Raw genomic sequence first — 17075 nt, forward strand, 5'->3', positions numbered from 1 at the left:
GTTTTTAGAAGGGGAGGTCCCCACACTTTACTGGACTTTTATGGAAATGTTTACTCAAGTAAAATTAACAATCTTAAAAGTTACTTGAGTTACTAGTTACTTTAAAGCTTTATGAAGAGTTAAGATGCAAAAACTTCACCTAGAATTTTCTTCTACAATGACAAATTTTCTCAGCCTCTTATGTTTATGTTCAGTTATTTCATTTTAAAAGTGATAAAAATAACCTTTTCTTTGCCATAAAAATGAAATTACTGAATCAAAACAGGAGCCTGAGAAAAATGCTAATTTATTTACATTTGTGTGTAAATAAATGTTCCCCTTCGGTTGGGGAACTTCAGTGCCATAGAGTGAATTGATTGAAATCCACGATAATGGGAGGATTCGGATCAGAAGCCGCTTGTCTGGAGAGTATTGAACGGGCCAATGAATGAAATTAATTGGCAGCGTAAGCTTGCGCAGGTGTGCGGCATAGGCAATTAGCCCAGCATATAAGCGCACCTGAAGCCAGCAGACGCTATCCTTTTCGCTTCAGATCCTTTCTGAGTGAGTCGATGAGGGTTCCTCTTGCTGTTCAAGCACTTCAGAGCGAACGAGTGTGTCTCCCGGTCCAGAGTGGGTCTTCGCGGTGGCAGACGGTTGAGCTGGGTTTCTCCCTTGCCTGCGGTTCTTTGGGTCCGGTCCTCCAGAGCGGTGCGTATTGTTGCAACTTTCCTAAAAGAGCAACACAGTCGTGCAGCACGTCCTTTTCAGGATGGCGCTCCGACTGTGCGTTTCTGGATGCGGGGGTTTCCTGGCTCCGGATGATGGACACGATCACTGCATTGCATGTTTGGGGGTCCAGCATGTTAATGCGGTGCTCGCGGGCGGTTCATGTCGTCATTGCGATGCCATGACCGTTGCACAGCTAAGATCGCGGCCAACTTTCGCAAGAGAGCGAGCCACCCCAGTTGCCTCCTGTTCTAAAAAAGCAGCGGGCGCTCGGGCAGATCTGAGGGTTTCAGCGGGAGATAATCCGCCGCCCACGGGCTCGCGGACCTCTCGCTCCTCACGGCGCTCCATCCAAGCTTCGGGTAGTGGGAGTGATCCGTTTAACCAGATGGTAGCTCTCACACTCGCTGACACCGGAGATCAGATGTCCTCCGCGGCATCGGAGGGTGGGCTTTCATTGTCCGATGATGATCCAGACCCGCTCGCCCCCTTCGGGCTGGTGAGCGCTGTCACTACAAATCCTGAAACGGACATGTTAGCCGTGCTTTCCCGCGGCCGGACCGACTAGAGGGGCGTTCCCTTCTTCCCGGAGGTGCACAGTAGGCTCACGCGGTCTTGTAAAGCACTTTTTTCTGCTCGTGCTGCGTGTCCCTCCACCCTAACCACTCTTGACGGTGGAACAGCCAGGGGCTATGTGGCGATTCCTCAGGTTGAGTGCGCGATGGCGGTAAATCCGCGCGGCGCCTCTTCTTGGCGGGGTCCGCCTCGTCTCCCATCCAAAGCCTGTAAGTTATCTACCTCCCTCGGAGCTAGAGCTTACATAGCTGCGGGCCAGGCTGCTTCCGCCTTGCATGCGATAGCCACCTACCAGCGCTACCAAGCGCAGGCGCTGGCCGAGCTGCACGAGAGTGGGTCCAACCCAGGCTTACGAGCTTCGCACCGCCGCCGACTTAGCTCTTCGGATTACTGAGTCCGCTGCGTGTGCGTTGGGGAGGACGATGTCCACATTAGTGGTCCAGGAGCGCCACCCCTGGCTGATATGCGCAAAGTCGACAAAGTCCGCTTTCTTGACTTCCCCATATCCCCAGCCAGGTTCGGCGACACTGTCTGTGAATTCACCCAGGAATTCAAGGCGGTGAGAGAGCAGTTGGTGGGTGATGTCTTATCGGCGGTCCGTAGCCCGCTCCGCCCGCCGTGCCATTCATACCTGCTCCTCGCCGAAGGCGCCCGCCTACGAGAGCTGCTCCGCCCCCGCACACGCCTCCGGCGAAGCGAGCGCGTCGGGCACCTCGGAAGCAGGCAGCCCCCCTGCCCAGAACGCCGCTAAATCCGGCAACGGACCGCGAAGCGCCCCTGGGACAGGCCATCTGGAGAAGAGGGAACTTGCTCTTTCGCCGCTGGAGGGCGGGGCCCCATTTCCAACAGCACTTTTTACTGCCATGAAAATATGAGAGAGCACTTTTCCACTTCCCCGGATGTGACAGCCCGAAATCTGCCAGTCTGGGACGCTATGCTTTCTAGCTTGCAGATTCGGTGCGTTTCGCCAGTGGCTCACGAGCGCTGGGAGGACGGTCTCCTTTCTCCCACCCCTCGAGCCTCCCCTCCGGAGCTCGGGTACGGAGTGAGAGCAAATATCTCACCTCCAGCTTTTCCATGGGACCCGCGCGCTTCCCGGATCAGCACACCCACTCCGCGCTGCCCCACTGCTGGTACGTCAGCGATTGTAGCGATGAGTCCATTAGCGAGAGCTCTGCCTGCCTGGTTAGCGTGGGCCAGCTCTTCGCGGTGGCTCATACGCACAATCAGACTCGGCTATGCGATTCAGTTCGTGAAACGGCCCCCCAAGTCTCGGGTGTGTATTCACCAGGGTCAGCCCCCTGTCCGCCCCTGTCTTGCGAGAGATTGCTGTCCTCCTGGCGAAGGATGCAATCGAGCCGCTCCCTCCAGCCGAGATGGAGTGCGGGTTTTACAGCCCACACTTCATCGTGCCCAAAAAGAGTGGTGGGTCACGGCCAATCCTAGATCTGCGCGTTTTGAACCGCTGTCTGCACAAGCTGCCGTTCAGAATGCTCACGCAGAAGCGCATCCTCCGGTGCGTTCGTCCTCTGGGTTGGTCTGCAGCATTAGACCTGATGGACGCGTATTTTCATGTCTCCACTCTTCCTCGCCACCGTCAGTTCTGCGGTTTGCGTTGAAGGTCGAGCTTGGCAATACAAAGCCCTCCCCTTCGGGCTCTCTCTGTCTCCGCGGGTCCTCACCAAGCCCGCGGAGGGTGCCTTAACGCCCCTTCGGCTCGCGGGCATCTGCATACTCAGTTTCTTGACGACTGGCTGATTTTTGCCCTCTCTCGGAGCAATTGATTATGCACAGAGACAAAGTGTTCTGGCACTTCCACCTGTTGGGGTTTCAGGTCAACCGAGAAAAGAGCAAACTGGCCCCCGTGCAGAGGATCTCTTCTCTCGGGCTGGAGCTGGACTCGGTCACCATGGCAGCGCGCCTCTCCGGAGAGCGCGTTCAGCTGATGCTGTACTGTCTGAGAGAGCTCGACAGTAAAATAGTGGTCCCACTGAAATTATTTCAGAGGCTCCTGGGGCATATGGCATCCGCAGCCGCTTCATGCCGCTCGGATTACTCTATATGAGACCACTTCAGCACTGGCTTCACGATCGAGTCCCCAGACGCGCATGGCACGCGCGCGCACACCGAGTCTGTTACTGCGCTGTGTCGCCGCGCCCTCAGCCACGGGAGCGACCCCTCGTTTCTACAGGCCTGGGTGTCTCTAGAACAGGCGTCCAGTCTGGTTGTCGTTTCAGCAGACGCTTCCAACACGGGCTGGGGGGCTGTGTGTTGCGGGCATGCGGCTGCGGGCCTGTGGAAAGGTACCCAGTTGCATTGGCATATCGCCTGGAGCTGTTGGCAGTGTTCCTCGCTCTCCACCGTTTTTTTCCGGTGCTGGAGCGGCAACACGTGTTGGTCAGGACGGACAGTACGGCGGCGGTGGCGTATATCAGCCGTATGGGGGGTATGCGCTCTCGCCGCATGTCTCAGCTCGCCCGCCGTCTGCTCCTCTGGAGTCATCCGCGGCTGAAATCGCTGCATGCCATTCATATTCGGGCAAGCTCAACCGTGCAGCCAATGCGCTCTCACGGCAGCCTTACGTCCTGGAGAATGGAGACTCCACCCCGAGTCTGTTCAGCTGATTTGGGCGCGGTTCGGGAAAGCCCAGATCAATCTGTTACTTTCCCCGAGAACGCTCATTGCCAGTTGTTTTTTCCCTGACCGAGGGCTCTCTCGGCACGGATGCACTGGCCCACAGCTGGCCTCGGGGCATGCGCAAGTATGCGTTTTCCCCAGTGAGCCTGCTCGCGCAGTTACTGTGCAAGGTCAGGGAGGACGAGGAACAGGTTCTGCTAGTTGCGCCCCTTGGCCCAACCGGACCTGGATATCAGAGCTCTCACACCTCGCGACGGCCCTCCCCTGGCGGATCCCTTTGAGAGAGGACCTACTCTCTCAGGGACAGGGCACCATCTGGCACCCTCGCCCCGATCTTTGGAACCTCCACGTGTGGTCCTTAGACGCGAGGAAGACTTAGGTAACCTACCGACTGCGGTGGTTAATACCATCACTCAGGCTAGAGCCCCCTCCACGAGGCACGCCTATGCCCTGAAGTGGAGTCTATTCACTGAATGGTGCGTCTCTCGCAGAGAAGACCCCCGAAATTGCCAGATTAGTGTTGTGCTCTCTTTCCTTCAAGAGAAGTTGGACAGCAGGCTGTCGCCCTCCACTCTCAAGGTTTACGTGGCCGCCATCTCCGCTTATCATAGCGCGGTAGCTGGCGGCACCGTGGGAAAGCATAACCTCATCATCCGGTTCCTTAGGGGTGCTAAGCGAATTAATCCATCTCGCCCCCCTCTCATGCCCTCTTGGGATCTCGCCCTCGTTCTCACGAGTTTGCGATCCGATCCCCTTGAGCCACTCGAATCAGTATCTCTAAGATTTCTGTCCCTGAAGACAGCTCTGCTGGTTGCGTTGGCCTCCATCAAAAGGGTCGGGGACCTGGAGGCATTTTCGGTCAGTGACTCGTGCCTGGAATTCAGGCCGGATTACTCTCACGTCATCCTGAGACCCCGCCCCGGTTATGTGCCCAAGGTTCCTACCACCCCCTTTAGAGATCAGGTAGTGAACCTGCAAGCGCTGCCCCCGGAGAAGGCAGACCCAGCCCTTTCTTTACTTTGTCCAGTTCGCGCTCTGTGCATTTATGTGGACCGTACTCAGAATTTTAGATCATCTGAGCAGCTCTTTGTCTGTTATGGCGGTCGGCAGCAGGGAAGTGCCGTATCGAAACAAAGATTATCCCACTGGATTGTGGATGCCATTTCACTCGCTTATTCGAGTCGAGGTCAGCCGTGTCCCCTGGGAGTACGTGCACACTCCACTCGGAGCGTTGCATCCTCTTGGGCGCGTGCACGCGGCGCCTCTCTAACAGACATCTGTAGAGCTGCGGGCTGGGCGACACCCAACACATTTGCAAGGTTTTACAATCTGCGAGTGGAGCCGGTTTCCTAAAGGGTATTAGGTAACCCTTTGGTGATTGAGGAAACAACTCGGTAGGGTGTTGAAACACGCTTGCTGCGCCATTCTCCCTAACACGGAGGTGCGTGCGCCTTTTTATCTGTCAGTAAAGTTCCCCGTCAGGTGAGCCCTGCAGATTCCTCCGTGGCCCCCAGCACTGACTCAGCGGAGGAGTCACTTGCTGGCCCACTACGTTGTAGGTCTGCCCGCTGATCAGCCCGCGTTTTGGGTATAGGTGCCTGCTATGCGTGATCCCCACTAGGCGATCCCATATGCTTATTCCGCCACGGTTAAGTCCCCCCCCTGGGCGGACCCGTGTCTTCCCTCTCTGCTAACCACTCTTTTGCTATGCGTACTCCCCCTTTTTTAGGGCTAGTCCATATGTTAATTCTGCCATCTATCCCCCCCTTGGGTAACGGATGGCCTCCGCAGCGTCCTCCCTATCGGGACTGTACGCTTCCCAACGTCGTATTTCCTAGAATTATCTAGATACTCACGACTTCCCAAAAAATATATCTAAATCCGTAAAACTTCTGTTGAAGTAGGATAAATTAGGGCCAGGGACACGTTGGAGGACCGCGCCTCCCATGATGTGGGTGCGTCACGCTTGCTTGACTATCCCCTCATTGGGGGCGTTGGTAAGGTGCAGTCCTTATGGCGCTTTCCATACTTCTCCCATTATCGTGGATTTCAATCAATCCACTCTATGGCACTGAAGTTCCCCAACCGAAGGGGAACGTTCGAGGTTACAGAAGTAACCCTTCGTTCCCCGAGGAGGGGAACGGAAGTGCCATACTCCGTCGCCATAATGACTGTCCCTTAGCTGTTTGAAAGGATCTTCAGCTTAAAAGGATAGCGTCTGCTGGCTTCAGGTGCGCTTATATGCTGGGCTAATTGCCTATGCCGCACACCTGCGCAAGCTTACGCTGCCAATTAATTTCATTCATTGGCCCGTTTAATACTCTCCAGACAAGCGGCTTCTGATCCGAATCCTCCCATTATCGTGGATTTCAATCAATCCACTCTATGGCACTTCCGTTCCCCTCCTCGGGGAACGAAGGGTTACTTCTGTAACCTCGAACGTTATCTCTGCATATTTTTTAATTGATTTTTGTTTTTGTGGAAAATGGTTATTTGTTTATGAATGTGTGTATGTAGGGTCGTGTAAGTTTTGGTCAAATCCTGCCTCTCCCCTCTGCTCCCCCTCTTATCTTCCATTATCCACTCCTCACCCACTACTGGAATTGTTTCTTCACATTGCAAGACTGTAGCAGTCACCCCTATTCTGAAAAAAACAAACAAACACAAAATCTCTCTCCCAATAATTACAATAGCCTCCATCCCATCTCTAACCTATTTCCAAAATACTCAGAAAATAGTTGCTACTCATCTTCACTCCCATTTAAGTCAAAATAAAGAGGTGGCGTGGTAATGCAATAGTGATGTTGCCTCACAGCAGGAAAGTCGATGGTTTGAACCTCTGCTGCAGGCACGTGCACACATAGGGCTCTGCCTGTGCAGTGCACATGCCCTTTTTAGTCTTGGAAAGAAAATGCCCTTCCAAAATGATCTGAAGTGCCCCGGCGACAACCCCCCCAAATGGATGTTTGCCAGTACCAGCTTTTAAAAACTGTTATGGACAGAGATCTTTCTTTTATGTATTGACAAAAGCCTGGAATGAAATCCCACAACATCTAAAAACAATACAAACACTGAGACTTTTTAAAAAATCACATGCTCGTCATCTGATGGTCAACTATCGCTGTAGATAGTAGCCTGCTTTTCTCTATTTTATATGTTTGGTGATTGTTTGTACTGTGTTGACAGATGAGATGTCTGTCTGTTTTTATGTTCTGCAGAGCCGGAACCTGCTGAAAAATAGCATTCATGCTGAGTCAGGCCCGAATCTGATCATATTTTAATCTTTTCCTGTTTAAAAATTATAAATAAATAGATAAATGAATAAACGTCCCCTCTGCCCATCTTAGCACAATGGGAGAGAGGGGTCTGCAGACCAGGTGCAGTACAATCTGAGCTGCATCCAATGCTTTTAAATGCGCTCACCTAACCCCACCCCTAACCCTACCCCTCACCATGACATCACTCGCTCCATTTGAGTGCATTGTGTCTGACATTGCATCGCTGAGTGATGCAATCTCAGCTTGCATCATAAAGGCTGCGTCCAGCTACTATTGCAATGGGAAGCAAAGCTCTGCTCTGAAACTTTGGAATTCTCTTCCTCTTGACATGTGTGACATGTTCTCTTTCCCTCTGTGCAAATCCAGACTTAAAACTCAACTGTTCAAAATAACAAACTCCTTATAACTGCACTGCACCATTTTAGCATATATTAAAAATCTTTATATATATATATAAAATATAAACATAAAAAACTAATCTCTGTCTATTCATCTCATGAAGGACATGTTTTTGTTTTTGATTATTGAGAGTGGATATTTTGCTGTTGGCTCAAAACAGTTTTTTCTTATTGTCCTGTATCGTTTCCCTGATAGTAACAGTTTAAACAGATAATGTCCGGGGTGTGATGTGTTCTTGAGGATGCTTTGAGCTTTTTTAAAGGGTTACAAAAAAGGGTTTTTAGCTGTTGACAGTCATATGTGTGTGCCAAGCTGCTAAAAACACTATTAAGACACAAATATTTCACTAAAAAGTGAAAAAATGTTGTTTTTTGCGTTATTTCAAGCAAATTTGTTCTTCCAGTTTGAAACAAATTTTTGAAGCTGCGTCACACCGATTAGATACTTGTGTGTATTCCAGCATGTAGACTGGCTGTCTGTACCTGGGAGTACTTTGTGACGTCTCTGAGTACGCAGCATTAATTCATGAGAAAGACTTGGTTCAAACCAATCAGAAGACAGTGCTTACCTGTACAGTATCAGACGGCAGAGAGACGCCACGTTGTGTTGCCAAAGCAAGTGGGAGAAGAAGAGATGTTTGAAGATATGGGTCGTCAGTGTTGTTTTTATAATGTGCTGCAACAAAGGTTTTGTTTAAATTTTCCTGTAGATTACAGTGCACGCAACTCGCAACAAAAATACATGTCTAAGGCTCTCGTCTAAGGAACATTTTTTAACCGAGAGCTTTTCTCATCTGCAAATGGTAAAATCCGGAAAAAGTTCCTCTATGACCCAGTGCTCATCCTTTTACACTCCTTTTTTCACACACGCTTACTGCCACTACCTACTGAGTGCATCTAAGTTACAGAGAAAGGCAGAGAGTTTTTTTCTCTCGTTTCCCCTTGGGTATCAAACATTGCATTAAAAATAACGTTACACGCTTCCAGCAGTTCCTTGAATCAAATACCTCGTTTGTGTCAGGGGCATGAATGAAATGTTCCTGAATGAAAGAGAAAGAGCCAAACTGCAGTTAAAATCCACCATTTAATAATGTGGCGAATTTTTTGACTACTGATGTCCATGTAAACACAGTCTCTTTCTTTCTCCCCTGCATCTGTGTGTTTGTTTTGCCTCTGTGAAAATGTATAGAAATGTATAGATCTTCCAGTGTTAGAAGAGGGCAGTTGACGATCTTCTGTGCCATGTTTATGACCCTCTGGAGCGGTTTTCTCTAAGCCACTGGGCAGCTGTTGAACCATATGCCGATGCTTTACAGTGATTTTACAGTACATATTCACATTAAAGTACACATACAGTAATGGTGAGGAGGAGGTGTCTGTCAGGTTGTAATAACTCTTCTAAAACCCCGTTCCTGATTTTTCTGAATGACATGCCTACTACATCTATTCAGCCCGCAGTAGAAAAAACAAGCCACACCTACTGTTTTCTCATTTGAAAATCCATTTCTAAGGAACTGCATCCCAACTTCCGGTTCATGGGGACATTAAGCATTTAAATACAGATGTTAATATGACATGAGACATAATTGAGGAAACAGTCTATGTAAGGGGAAGTTTATTTCTTGCTCAAATCTTCTGATACGGTTAAAAACCTCCAGAGACAGATGCCAAGACAAGAAGATCATAAGCTATGAAGATCACAGATGAACTGAAAATGATGTATCTATTTGCGATTTTCATTCTGTTTCTGAAGACTTCATTTGTTTGTTCTTGGCTTGCTGGAAATTGTGTCTTCTAAAGTGATGCAGAAGGGCTTACTATTGCCCCATTCTATGCTGGGCAAACAAACATTGCTGAATGTGTGAGTGTTGTGGATATTAAAGAGGACCTTCATGGACTTCCTGCAAACATACTAAATCTCTACATCGAGATGGATTTGCATGGGGTTCTAGTTCCAAACTCTTTTAATAGATTAACGAATGTATCTTCACTAACAATAACATCATCCAATTCAAAAAAGTGCTGTGAGGTAGCTCTTGATTTCAGTCGACATCCCTCACTTACCAGTTTGTCTATTTTAGAATATAGTTTATCATCATTGGAAGCAAATGTTTTTGAAAAGATTGCTCACTTGCAAAACCTATTTTTATTTAATGTGTGTTTGAAAAACATGTCTGAGATTTTGTGCAGGCTGGTGAATATAAAATCTTTAAAGCATTTCTCTCTATCTGAAAATCTGTTAAATAGACTTCAGAACCCAAACTGCTCAGTTTTCAACATCTCTGACATATCGACTGAGTTTCAAGAGTTCACACTTAGCTGATGATTGATTATAAGCAAGTTTGGCATGCTGTCCCGGGAGAGAGCCCTGAGCTCGAAGGTTCTTGAGCCCTGGGCTCCCTCCCGTTTGGAGGAAGAGAGGGGAGCCTTGAGCTCAGGTAGATCTCGACAACTCCCCCTTGATAAGAGCTGATTACTAAAAATTTAATGCTATTACAAGATATGCTGCGTTATAAGATTACCTGAATTGCAAATTTAGATTTATCAATTTACTTGTTGTGCATGTTTTTGGAATGTGGGAGGAAACCGGAGGACCCGGGGAAAACCCACGCAAGCACGGGTAGAACATGCAAACTACACACAGAAACGACCACCGGCCTGTTGAAGGACTAGAACCGGTGACGTTCTTGCTGTGAGGCGACAGTGCTAGTCACTGGGCCACCGTGCTGCCCTATGGAGGAAAAGGTGAAAAGGTAGGGGTGGAAGGGGGGGATTCTTCAAATCGAAGATGACTGTAGTGAAAAAACCTTGGCTCTTTATAGTAGGTTAGGAATGGCCTGATTGGTGGATCATGCATGCTAATGCAGAACCAGCCGTGTTCAATCATAATCACGTGCTCCTCTCGAAATTAGTTTATGAATAAACTTCACTTAATATTAAAGAGGTGCATGTGCTTTTAGGGAAATTAGAACATGTTGATGAGGGAGCATTAAAGGTTTTTGGAAAGCTCGCTGGCTTTCAGTTTCTTTCAAACACAGATTTCCTCAGAGAGCTTTTTTTAATTGGAGTACATAAAATCAAAACTTTGGATTTCAATGTGGATGTAGTTAATGTTGCTGATTTATGTTTAGCAGCAAAGATATATTCATTTGAGACAATATATGTTTCTTATAAATTAATTAACTTATCACCGACTCCAAACATCTCAGATGAGTGTAAATATATTGAGGCATTGGTCTCAGTTTTGACATATGTGGAGAGATTGTCAACCTCTTAGATGTAAATTCTTTCTTTCAGATTTTCAGCAACCTCACCTTTGTTTCTATATTTAAGCATGTGCTCAGATCAAATGATTTACAATCTCTTTGTGCTTCATTTCCACAGACAGTCAAACAGCTTACTGTTATGATTCTTAAAAAATAAGATAGATAAGATAGTTTCTTACCAATTTATGTGTTTTCCAAATCTTGAAACTTTGAACTTTACCTCAAGCAGAATCTTAATCATAGAGGAGTTTGCTTTTATTGGATTGAACAAGCTGAAAGAGTTAAACCTCCATAGCAACAAAATATCTTCTATTCATCAACACACATTCAGGACTATGTTTGCGCGAGTGTTATTTGGGAGTTTAGGCATTAGCGCTATAAGTCAGTATAGTTTGCATGCAGTGAGTTTGTGTATGTGCGCGTGTTGTTATGGGTGCACACGCAGAGATCAAGTTTATATGTATGTGCGAGTGTGTATAGGTGTGTTTGCATGCTGTGAGTTTATATGCATGTGCGTGTAAATGTGAGTGTTTATGCGAGGATGGAGTGTGTATGTATATGTGAGTGTGTACAGGAATGTTTGCATGCAGCAAGTTTATATGTGCGTGTGTTAATGTGGGTATATGTGAGGATCGAGTTTATATGAATGTGCGTGTGTTGATGTGTTTATGCAAGAATCGAGATTATATGCGCGTGTGTTGATGTGTTTATGCGAGAATCGAGTTTATATGTATGTGCGTGTGTATGTGAGTGTATGCATGCTCCAAGTTTATATGTGTGCAAGTTTCATATATGTTGTTTTGAACATCTAATAGTATAGCTGTAAATGTGAGTAATTAGTAGGTGTATATGCACGTGTTGTATGAGTGTGTTGATTAGCGAAGTTTGATTTAAATCCTACACAGCGCCTCATATAAACACATAAACAAATGTGGTTATGTGTGGAAAGTATATAATCACAGTGCAAATGGTGGTGGAAATGTTGAGCATGCTATCCCTTTAAGAATTTAAATAAATGTTAATGTACATCTGAACTGAGGAAACTGTCTATGTGTCACACATTAATAGAAAGTGGTCACAAAAAGGGAAGTTTATTTCTTGTTTAAGTCTTCTGATATGTGAAAACACCTCTAGAGACAGATGCCAAGACAAGAACATTACAAGATATGAAGATCCCAGAGAAACTGAAGATGGTGCTTCTTTTTGCACTCTTCATCCTATGTCCGAAGACATGCTATGTTTGTTCTTGGCTTGCTGAAAAATGTCACTTCTTCAGTGATGTGGAAGGGCTTAACATTGCGTCATTTTATCATGGAAAAACAAGCATTGCTGAATGCCTGAGTGTCACGGACATTAAAGAAGACCTTCGAGGACTTCCAACAAACCTACTAAATCTCCTTGTTCAGATGGATCTACACTTTCATGGTGTCCTGGCTCCAAACTCATTCTCACGTTTTGGTTCTTTGGAAAATCTTAAAATTGCTGGATGTTTTTCAGAGATCCCTCCAGAAGCTTTTAATGGATTGACGAATGTAACTTCACTAACAATAACTGCCCTCGATTCAAAAAACTGCTGTGAGGTAGCTCTTGATTTCAGTCACCTTCCATCACTTACCAGTCTGTTTATTTCACACCATGATTTATCTTTATTGGCACTGAATGTTTTTGAAAAGATTCCTCACTTGCAATGGTTATATTTAGACAGTGTGTGCTTGAAGGATTTATCTGATGTTTTGTGTCGGTTAGCAAATGTTAAATTATTGAAGCTGTTTAGTCTAGATGACTGGAACATAAGGCTTCAGTACCAAAACTGCTCAGTTTTCAACACCACAGACATATCGACTGAGTTTAGTATTGAAACGGTGGATTTGCTTTTGGGAAAACTAGAGCATATAGATGAGGGAGCTTTTAAACCTTTTGGAAAGCTCTCTCTCTTACATTTTTCTGTTTCAAACACAGATTTTCTAGAAGATCTTTCTTTAATTGGAGTACATCAAATTAGTAAAATATCTGCCATAGTGGATGTACTTAATGTTGACGATTTGTGTGTAGCAGCAAAGTTATATTCAGTTAAGTCTGTAGATGTTTATTATAAGACAATTAACTTGTCACTGACCTCTAAAGGCTCAGTTGGCTGTAAAGAAATTGGTTACATTACACTAGAAAATGACATATCTAGAGAGATTGTCAACCTCTTAGATGTAAATTCTGTCTTTCAGATTTTCAGTAACCTCACTTCTGCTGCTATATATAGGCATGTGCTCAGATCAAATGATTTTCAATCTCTCTGTGCTTCATATCCACAGAACGTCAAACAGCTTATTAATATGGTGCTACAAACAATTAGGATAGATAAGATAGTTTCTCATCAATTTATGTGTTTTGTAAATCTTAAAACTTTGAAGTTAGTAATGAGTAAAATTTCTGTCTTCGAAGATTTTGCTTTCATTGGATTGAACAAGCTGAAAGAGTTAAACCTCCACAGAAACAAAATATCTTCTATTCATCGACACACATTCAGTGGCTTACATGAACTGAGGGTTCTGGATCTCCAAGAAAATCCAATAATTTACATTGAGCCAAAATCATTTGGACATTTTACTAACCTTAGCTCATTTCTGTTGGGAGATCTGAACTTCCCTCCTAACATGTCACTGATCAAGCTGCATTTATCTGATATATTTGGAGTAATCCCATATAATTTGAGTAATGTTTTCATTAGTTCAGGACTGAGACCAATGCATCTTGTGATTGGGAGTAATACTACACTGAATAATGGGCTAAACTTGCACATCAAAGGTCAATATGTGATTGTTGAGGACTGCAATAGTTTACTTTTAACATCTGTATTCACACTTCAGATACAAGCAGCATATATGATCTGTGAAAATGAATTCATTGGGAAATATGTGCCATCAGTCGTCAGTCTGGAATTTCAGTCAATGTTCTCTGACAACATTGGAGACTTGTCTGTAATCAATCAGCTTGTTCATTTAAAAACTCTAAAACTGGAAAAACTTGATTTAACAAATCTACCAAACATGGACATAATGTTTCACAATCTGACAAAACTGGAGACTCTGATTCTGGCAAACTGCAAATTATTCTTTCTGGATGGAAGTCTGACCAAAGACTTAAAGGCACTGACAAAACTAGGACTAATCCCAAAAGATACTGTTAACATTCTACAAACTTTTGTGGATCATCTCACTCAATTGAGGTTTGTTTATTTGGAAGACTTGGATCTGTACTGCAGTTGTGATAATGCATGGCTGGTCTCATGGATAAGGGACAACAGGAAGGTGGAGGTTGTCATGTCAAACCCCTCCATGCAAGATTTGAAGTGCTTGACTGACAATGAAGTTGACCACATTAGTTTTGTCAGCTATGTCACGGAGAACTGCTCATTTGACCTTGACTTTGTGTTCTTTGCCTGTTCTTCTGTGTTTTTGTGCATCTTTATTGTTGTGGTATTGATGTATAAGTTTGTTGGCCAGTACTTCAAGCCGTTCTATCACATCGCCAGTGGATGGTTTCGAGAGGCTTTCCGTATGAAGGAGAAACAGCAGTACCGCTATGATGCTTTTGTGTCTTACAGCAGCAAGGATGAGCACTGGGTCATAGAGGAACTTCTTCCAAACCTAGAACAGCGTGGACCTCCATTTCTGCGTCTCTGTCTGCACAGTCGAGACTTTCAGCTGGGACACGACATTGTGGAAAACATCACAGACAGCATCTACGCAAGTCGCCGAACTCTTTGTCTCGTCAGTCGCAACTACCTCAATAGCAACTGGTGCTCAGTGGAGATGCAGCTGGCCACCTACCGGCTCCAGGTAGAACACAGAGACATTCTTATCCTGGTCTTCCTAGAAACCATTCCATCTCGCTTGCTTTCCTCCCATCACAGACTGGCCCGGCTGGTAAAAACTAGGACCTATCTGGACTGGCCACAGGAGTCGAAGATGCATGAAGCATTCTGGGACAGGTTGTGGTGTAAACTGAGCTCTAATAAAGCCAACTAGACTTTCCTTCTGTTTATTGTAAAGTTGCTTAAGATAATTACAAACTTTCTTTTGCAAAGTGATCAATATTTCAGTAAACGTTTATTAGATTTGATGCTTAATAAAGAGAAAGTGAATATAATGATGGATGAAGAAAACAACTGTTTAATTTGCATTTAAAACATGTTTTCACAAACATTCATTATAATTGCATGTAAAGACATTTTATAATAATTTACTTTTATGTAACATGCTTAATAACCTGGTGTAATGTCAGAATAGGCTATGTTCCTATACATTTCAATAAGTTGACCATTCAATGAATTTAATTATTTTGCACACTTTACAATGATGATTAAAGCATCTATACTGAAACCTTTAATTCTCTTTATATAGTTTAATATTCTTAACCTTAGGTTATCTTTTAATGTGCAAATGATCTGCAGCAAACAGGATGTAAATTCGGATGTGTGTTTGTACAAACTAGTTTCAGTTCATTTATTCAGATGTTTACTGGAACACTTTCCTCATTTGGTCAGGTATAAAAAAGAACTTGCGCTGCAGCCTTGTATTTCTCAAGCCCTTGCCAGATCAATGTAAATTGACCATATTATGCCCACATTTCCACTTTTACATTTACATAACTTTTAATATTATTTGACAGACATGTGTTTACAATATTAGGAATAATGCAAGAAGTTTTAGGAGGAGTGGTTAATAATATAAGAAAACAGTTTATGTAAAACAAATGTCACTTTACATTAGAGTAATTTAACAAATGTTTTCATGTCATTTTTTATATTCTTATATTAAAAGTACTTTAATCTCAAGCAAGGTGTTTTTGCTTTTTTAATGTGTTTTCTACTGTGGAATACATTTATTTTGAAGAATGTTGGTAATTAAACCAATTGCCAACTGACATATTGTATGGAGAAGAAAATAAATAAATCTGCAATATGAAGCATTTGTATATCACATTTTCTTCAGTGTACACTCAAGTTGCATTACAAGATTTTCACTTTTGTTATGAATGTTAATACCATGTGAAATATGTGGTTTTCTGTAACTACATTTTGTTACACTCTTGTTTTACAATACTCCCCCTTCTACACTCTCATTAATAAAGGTACTGTCACTGGGGCCTCACCAAGAAGGTTGCTGGTTTGAGCCTCAGCTGGGTCAGTTGGCATTTTTGTGTGGGGTTTGCATGTTCTCCCTGTGTTCGCGTGGGTTTCCTCCGGTTGCTCTGGTTTACCCCACAAGTCCAAAGATATGTGGTATAGGTAAATTGGGTAAGCTTAAAAAAAATTGTTCGTAGTGTATGTGTGTTAATGAGTGTGTATGAATGTTTTCCAGTGATGGGTTGTAGCTGAAAGGGCATCCACTGTGTAAAAAAATATGCTGGATAAGTTAGCGGTTCATTCTGCTGTGGCGATGCCAGATTAATAAAGGGACTAAGCAAAAAAGAATGAATGAACGATAATAAGACAACAGTTTCATTAATCTGCGCACAAATAACACGACTTTACACTTTTACTTTGCATGCAATGCAAACGCCAAAATCCATTTTTGCTAATGTGCCAATGTTTCCCGTTCACATCTGTTGAGAACATACACATTCTTGTTTTCAACATGTATGTTTTTTATACATACAGAAAGTGTACTGCTATTACACTGTACTTATGCAAGTTGTAATCTAAAGTGTTGCCTTTTTTCCGTTTTAATTTCCTACCATAAAATAATATTTAACACAAATTGAAGTTGTAGGACTCATTTACAGTTCTAGAGTTATTTATGGTCTGATGAATTTTACTTAAAGCACCATATAGGGCATAAGGAAAAAAATAGATTTTTGTCACATTAAATGAATATGTAAGATATTCCCTTTCCACCCACAACAATTTAAATAAAGATGGTGTTCTTGTCTGTTATTATGAATTTTAAAACATGTTTACTTAACCCACCTGAAGTCCTATTCTGTATACACTGTTTATCATTGAAGTCAGAAAAGACAGAAGATGTTGTCCTATAACATAGATATACTGTAGTTCACACTGGTTTAAAGGTCACTGCTTAGATGTCCTGATTTTATTTTTATTTTTTTTATGGTGGTCACAGGCCAAAACTTTACTTTTTGGTTAGCTTTAGATAGTTAAAGGACAGAAACATTGTGCTAATCAGTGAGAAATGCTATCTTACATGTTACAGTAG

General features: G+C 44.2%; 1 protein-coding gene and 1 pseudogene across 2 annotated transcripts; both read left to right on the forward strand.

Annotated features, from left to right (window-relative positions):
* The first annotated feature begins 10532 nt into the window (after window positions 1-10532).
* On the forward strand, window positions 10533-11683 carry LOC108191356 (uncharacterized; annotated as a pseudogene).
* LOC572462 (toll-like receptor 13) lies at window positions 11093-15694 on the forward strand. Of its 2 annotated transcripts, none has more exons than XM_073912727.1 (2): window positions 11093-14696; window positions 14771-15694. In XM_073912727.1, exons 1-2 carry the CDS (start codon window positions 12030-12032, stop codon window positions 14792-14794), a joined length of 2691 nt encoding a protein of 896 aa, XP_073768828.1. In that variant the 5' UTR covers window positions 11093-12029; the 3' UTR covers window positions 14795-15694. The 2 variants fall into 2 exon arrangements, with proteins under 2 accessions (XP_073768828.1, XP_073768829.1); XM_073912728.1 differs by having other exon boundaries at window positions 11960-12443; window positions 13300-15694.
* The last annotated feature ends 1381 nt before the right edge of the window (window positions 15695-17075 follow it).

This window comes from Danio rerio, chromosome 9 (genome assembly GCF_049306965.1).
Source record: "Danio rerio strain Tuebingen ecotype United States chromosome 9, GRCz12tu, whole genome shotgun sequence".
Lineage (NCBI taxonomy): Eukaryota > Metazoa > Chordata > Actinopteri > Cypriniformes > Danionidae > Danio > Danio rerio.

Excerpts from the sequence above, each read along its gene's own strand:
- LOC572462 (XM_073912727.1), top strand. The coding sequence starts at position 12,030 with ATGAAGATCCCAGAGAAACTGAAGATGGTGCTTCTTTTTGCACTCTTC. Across the intron at positions 14,697-14,770 it reads TGGCCACCTACCGGCTCCAG|ACTGGCCCGGCTGGTAAAAA; the intron begins GTAGAACACAGA and ends CTCCCATCACAG.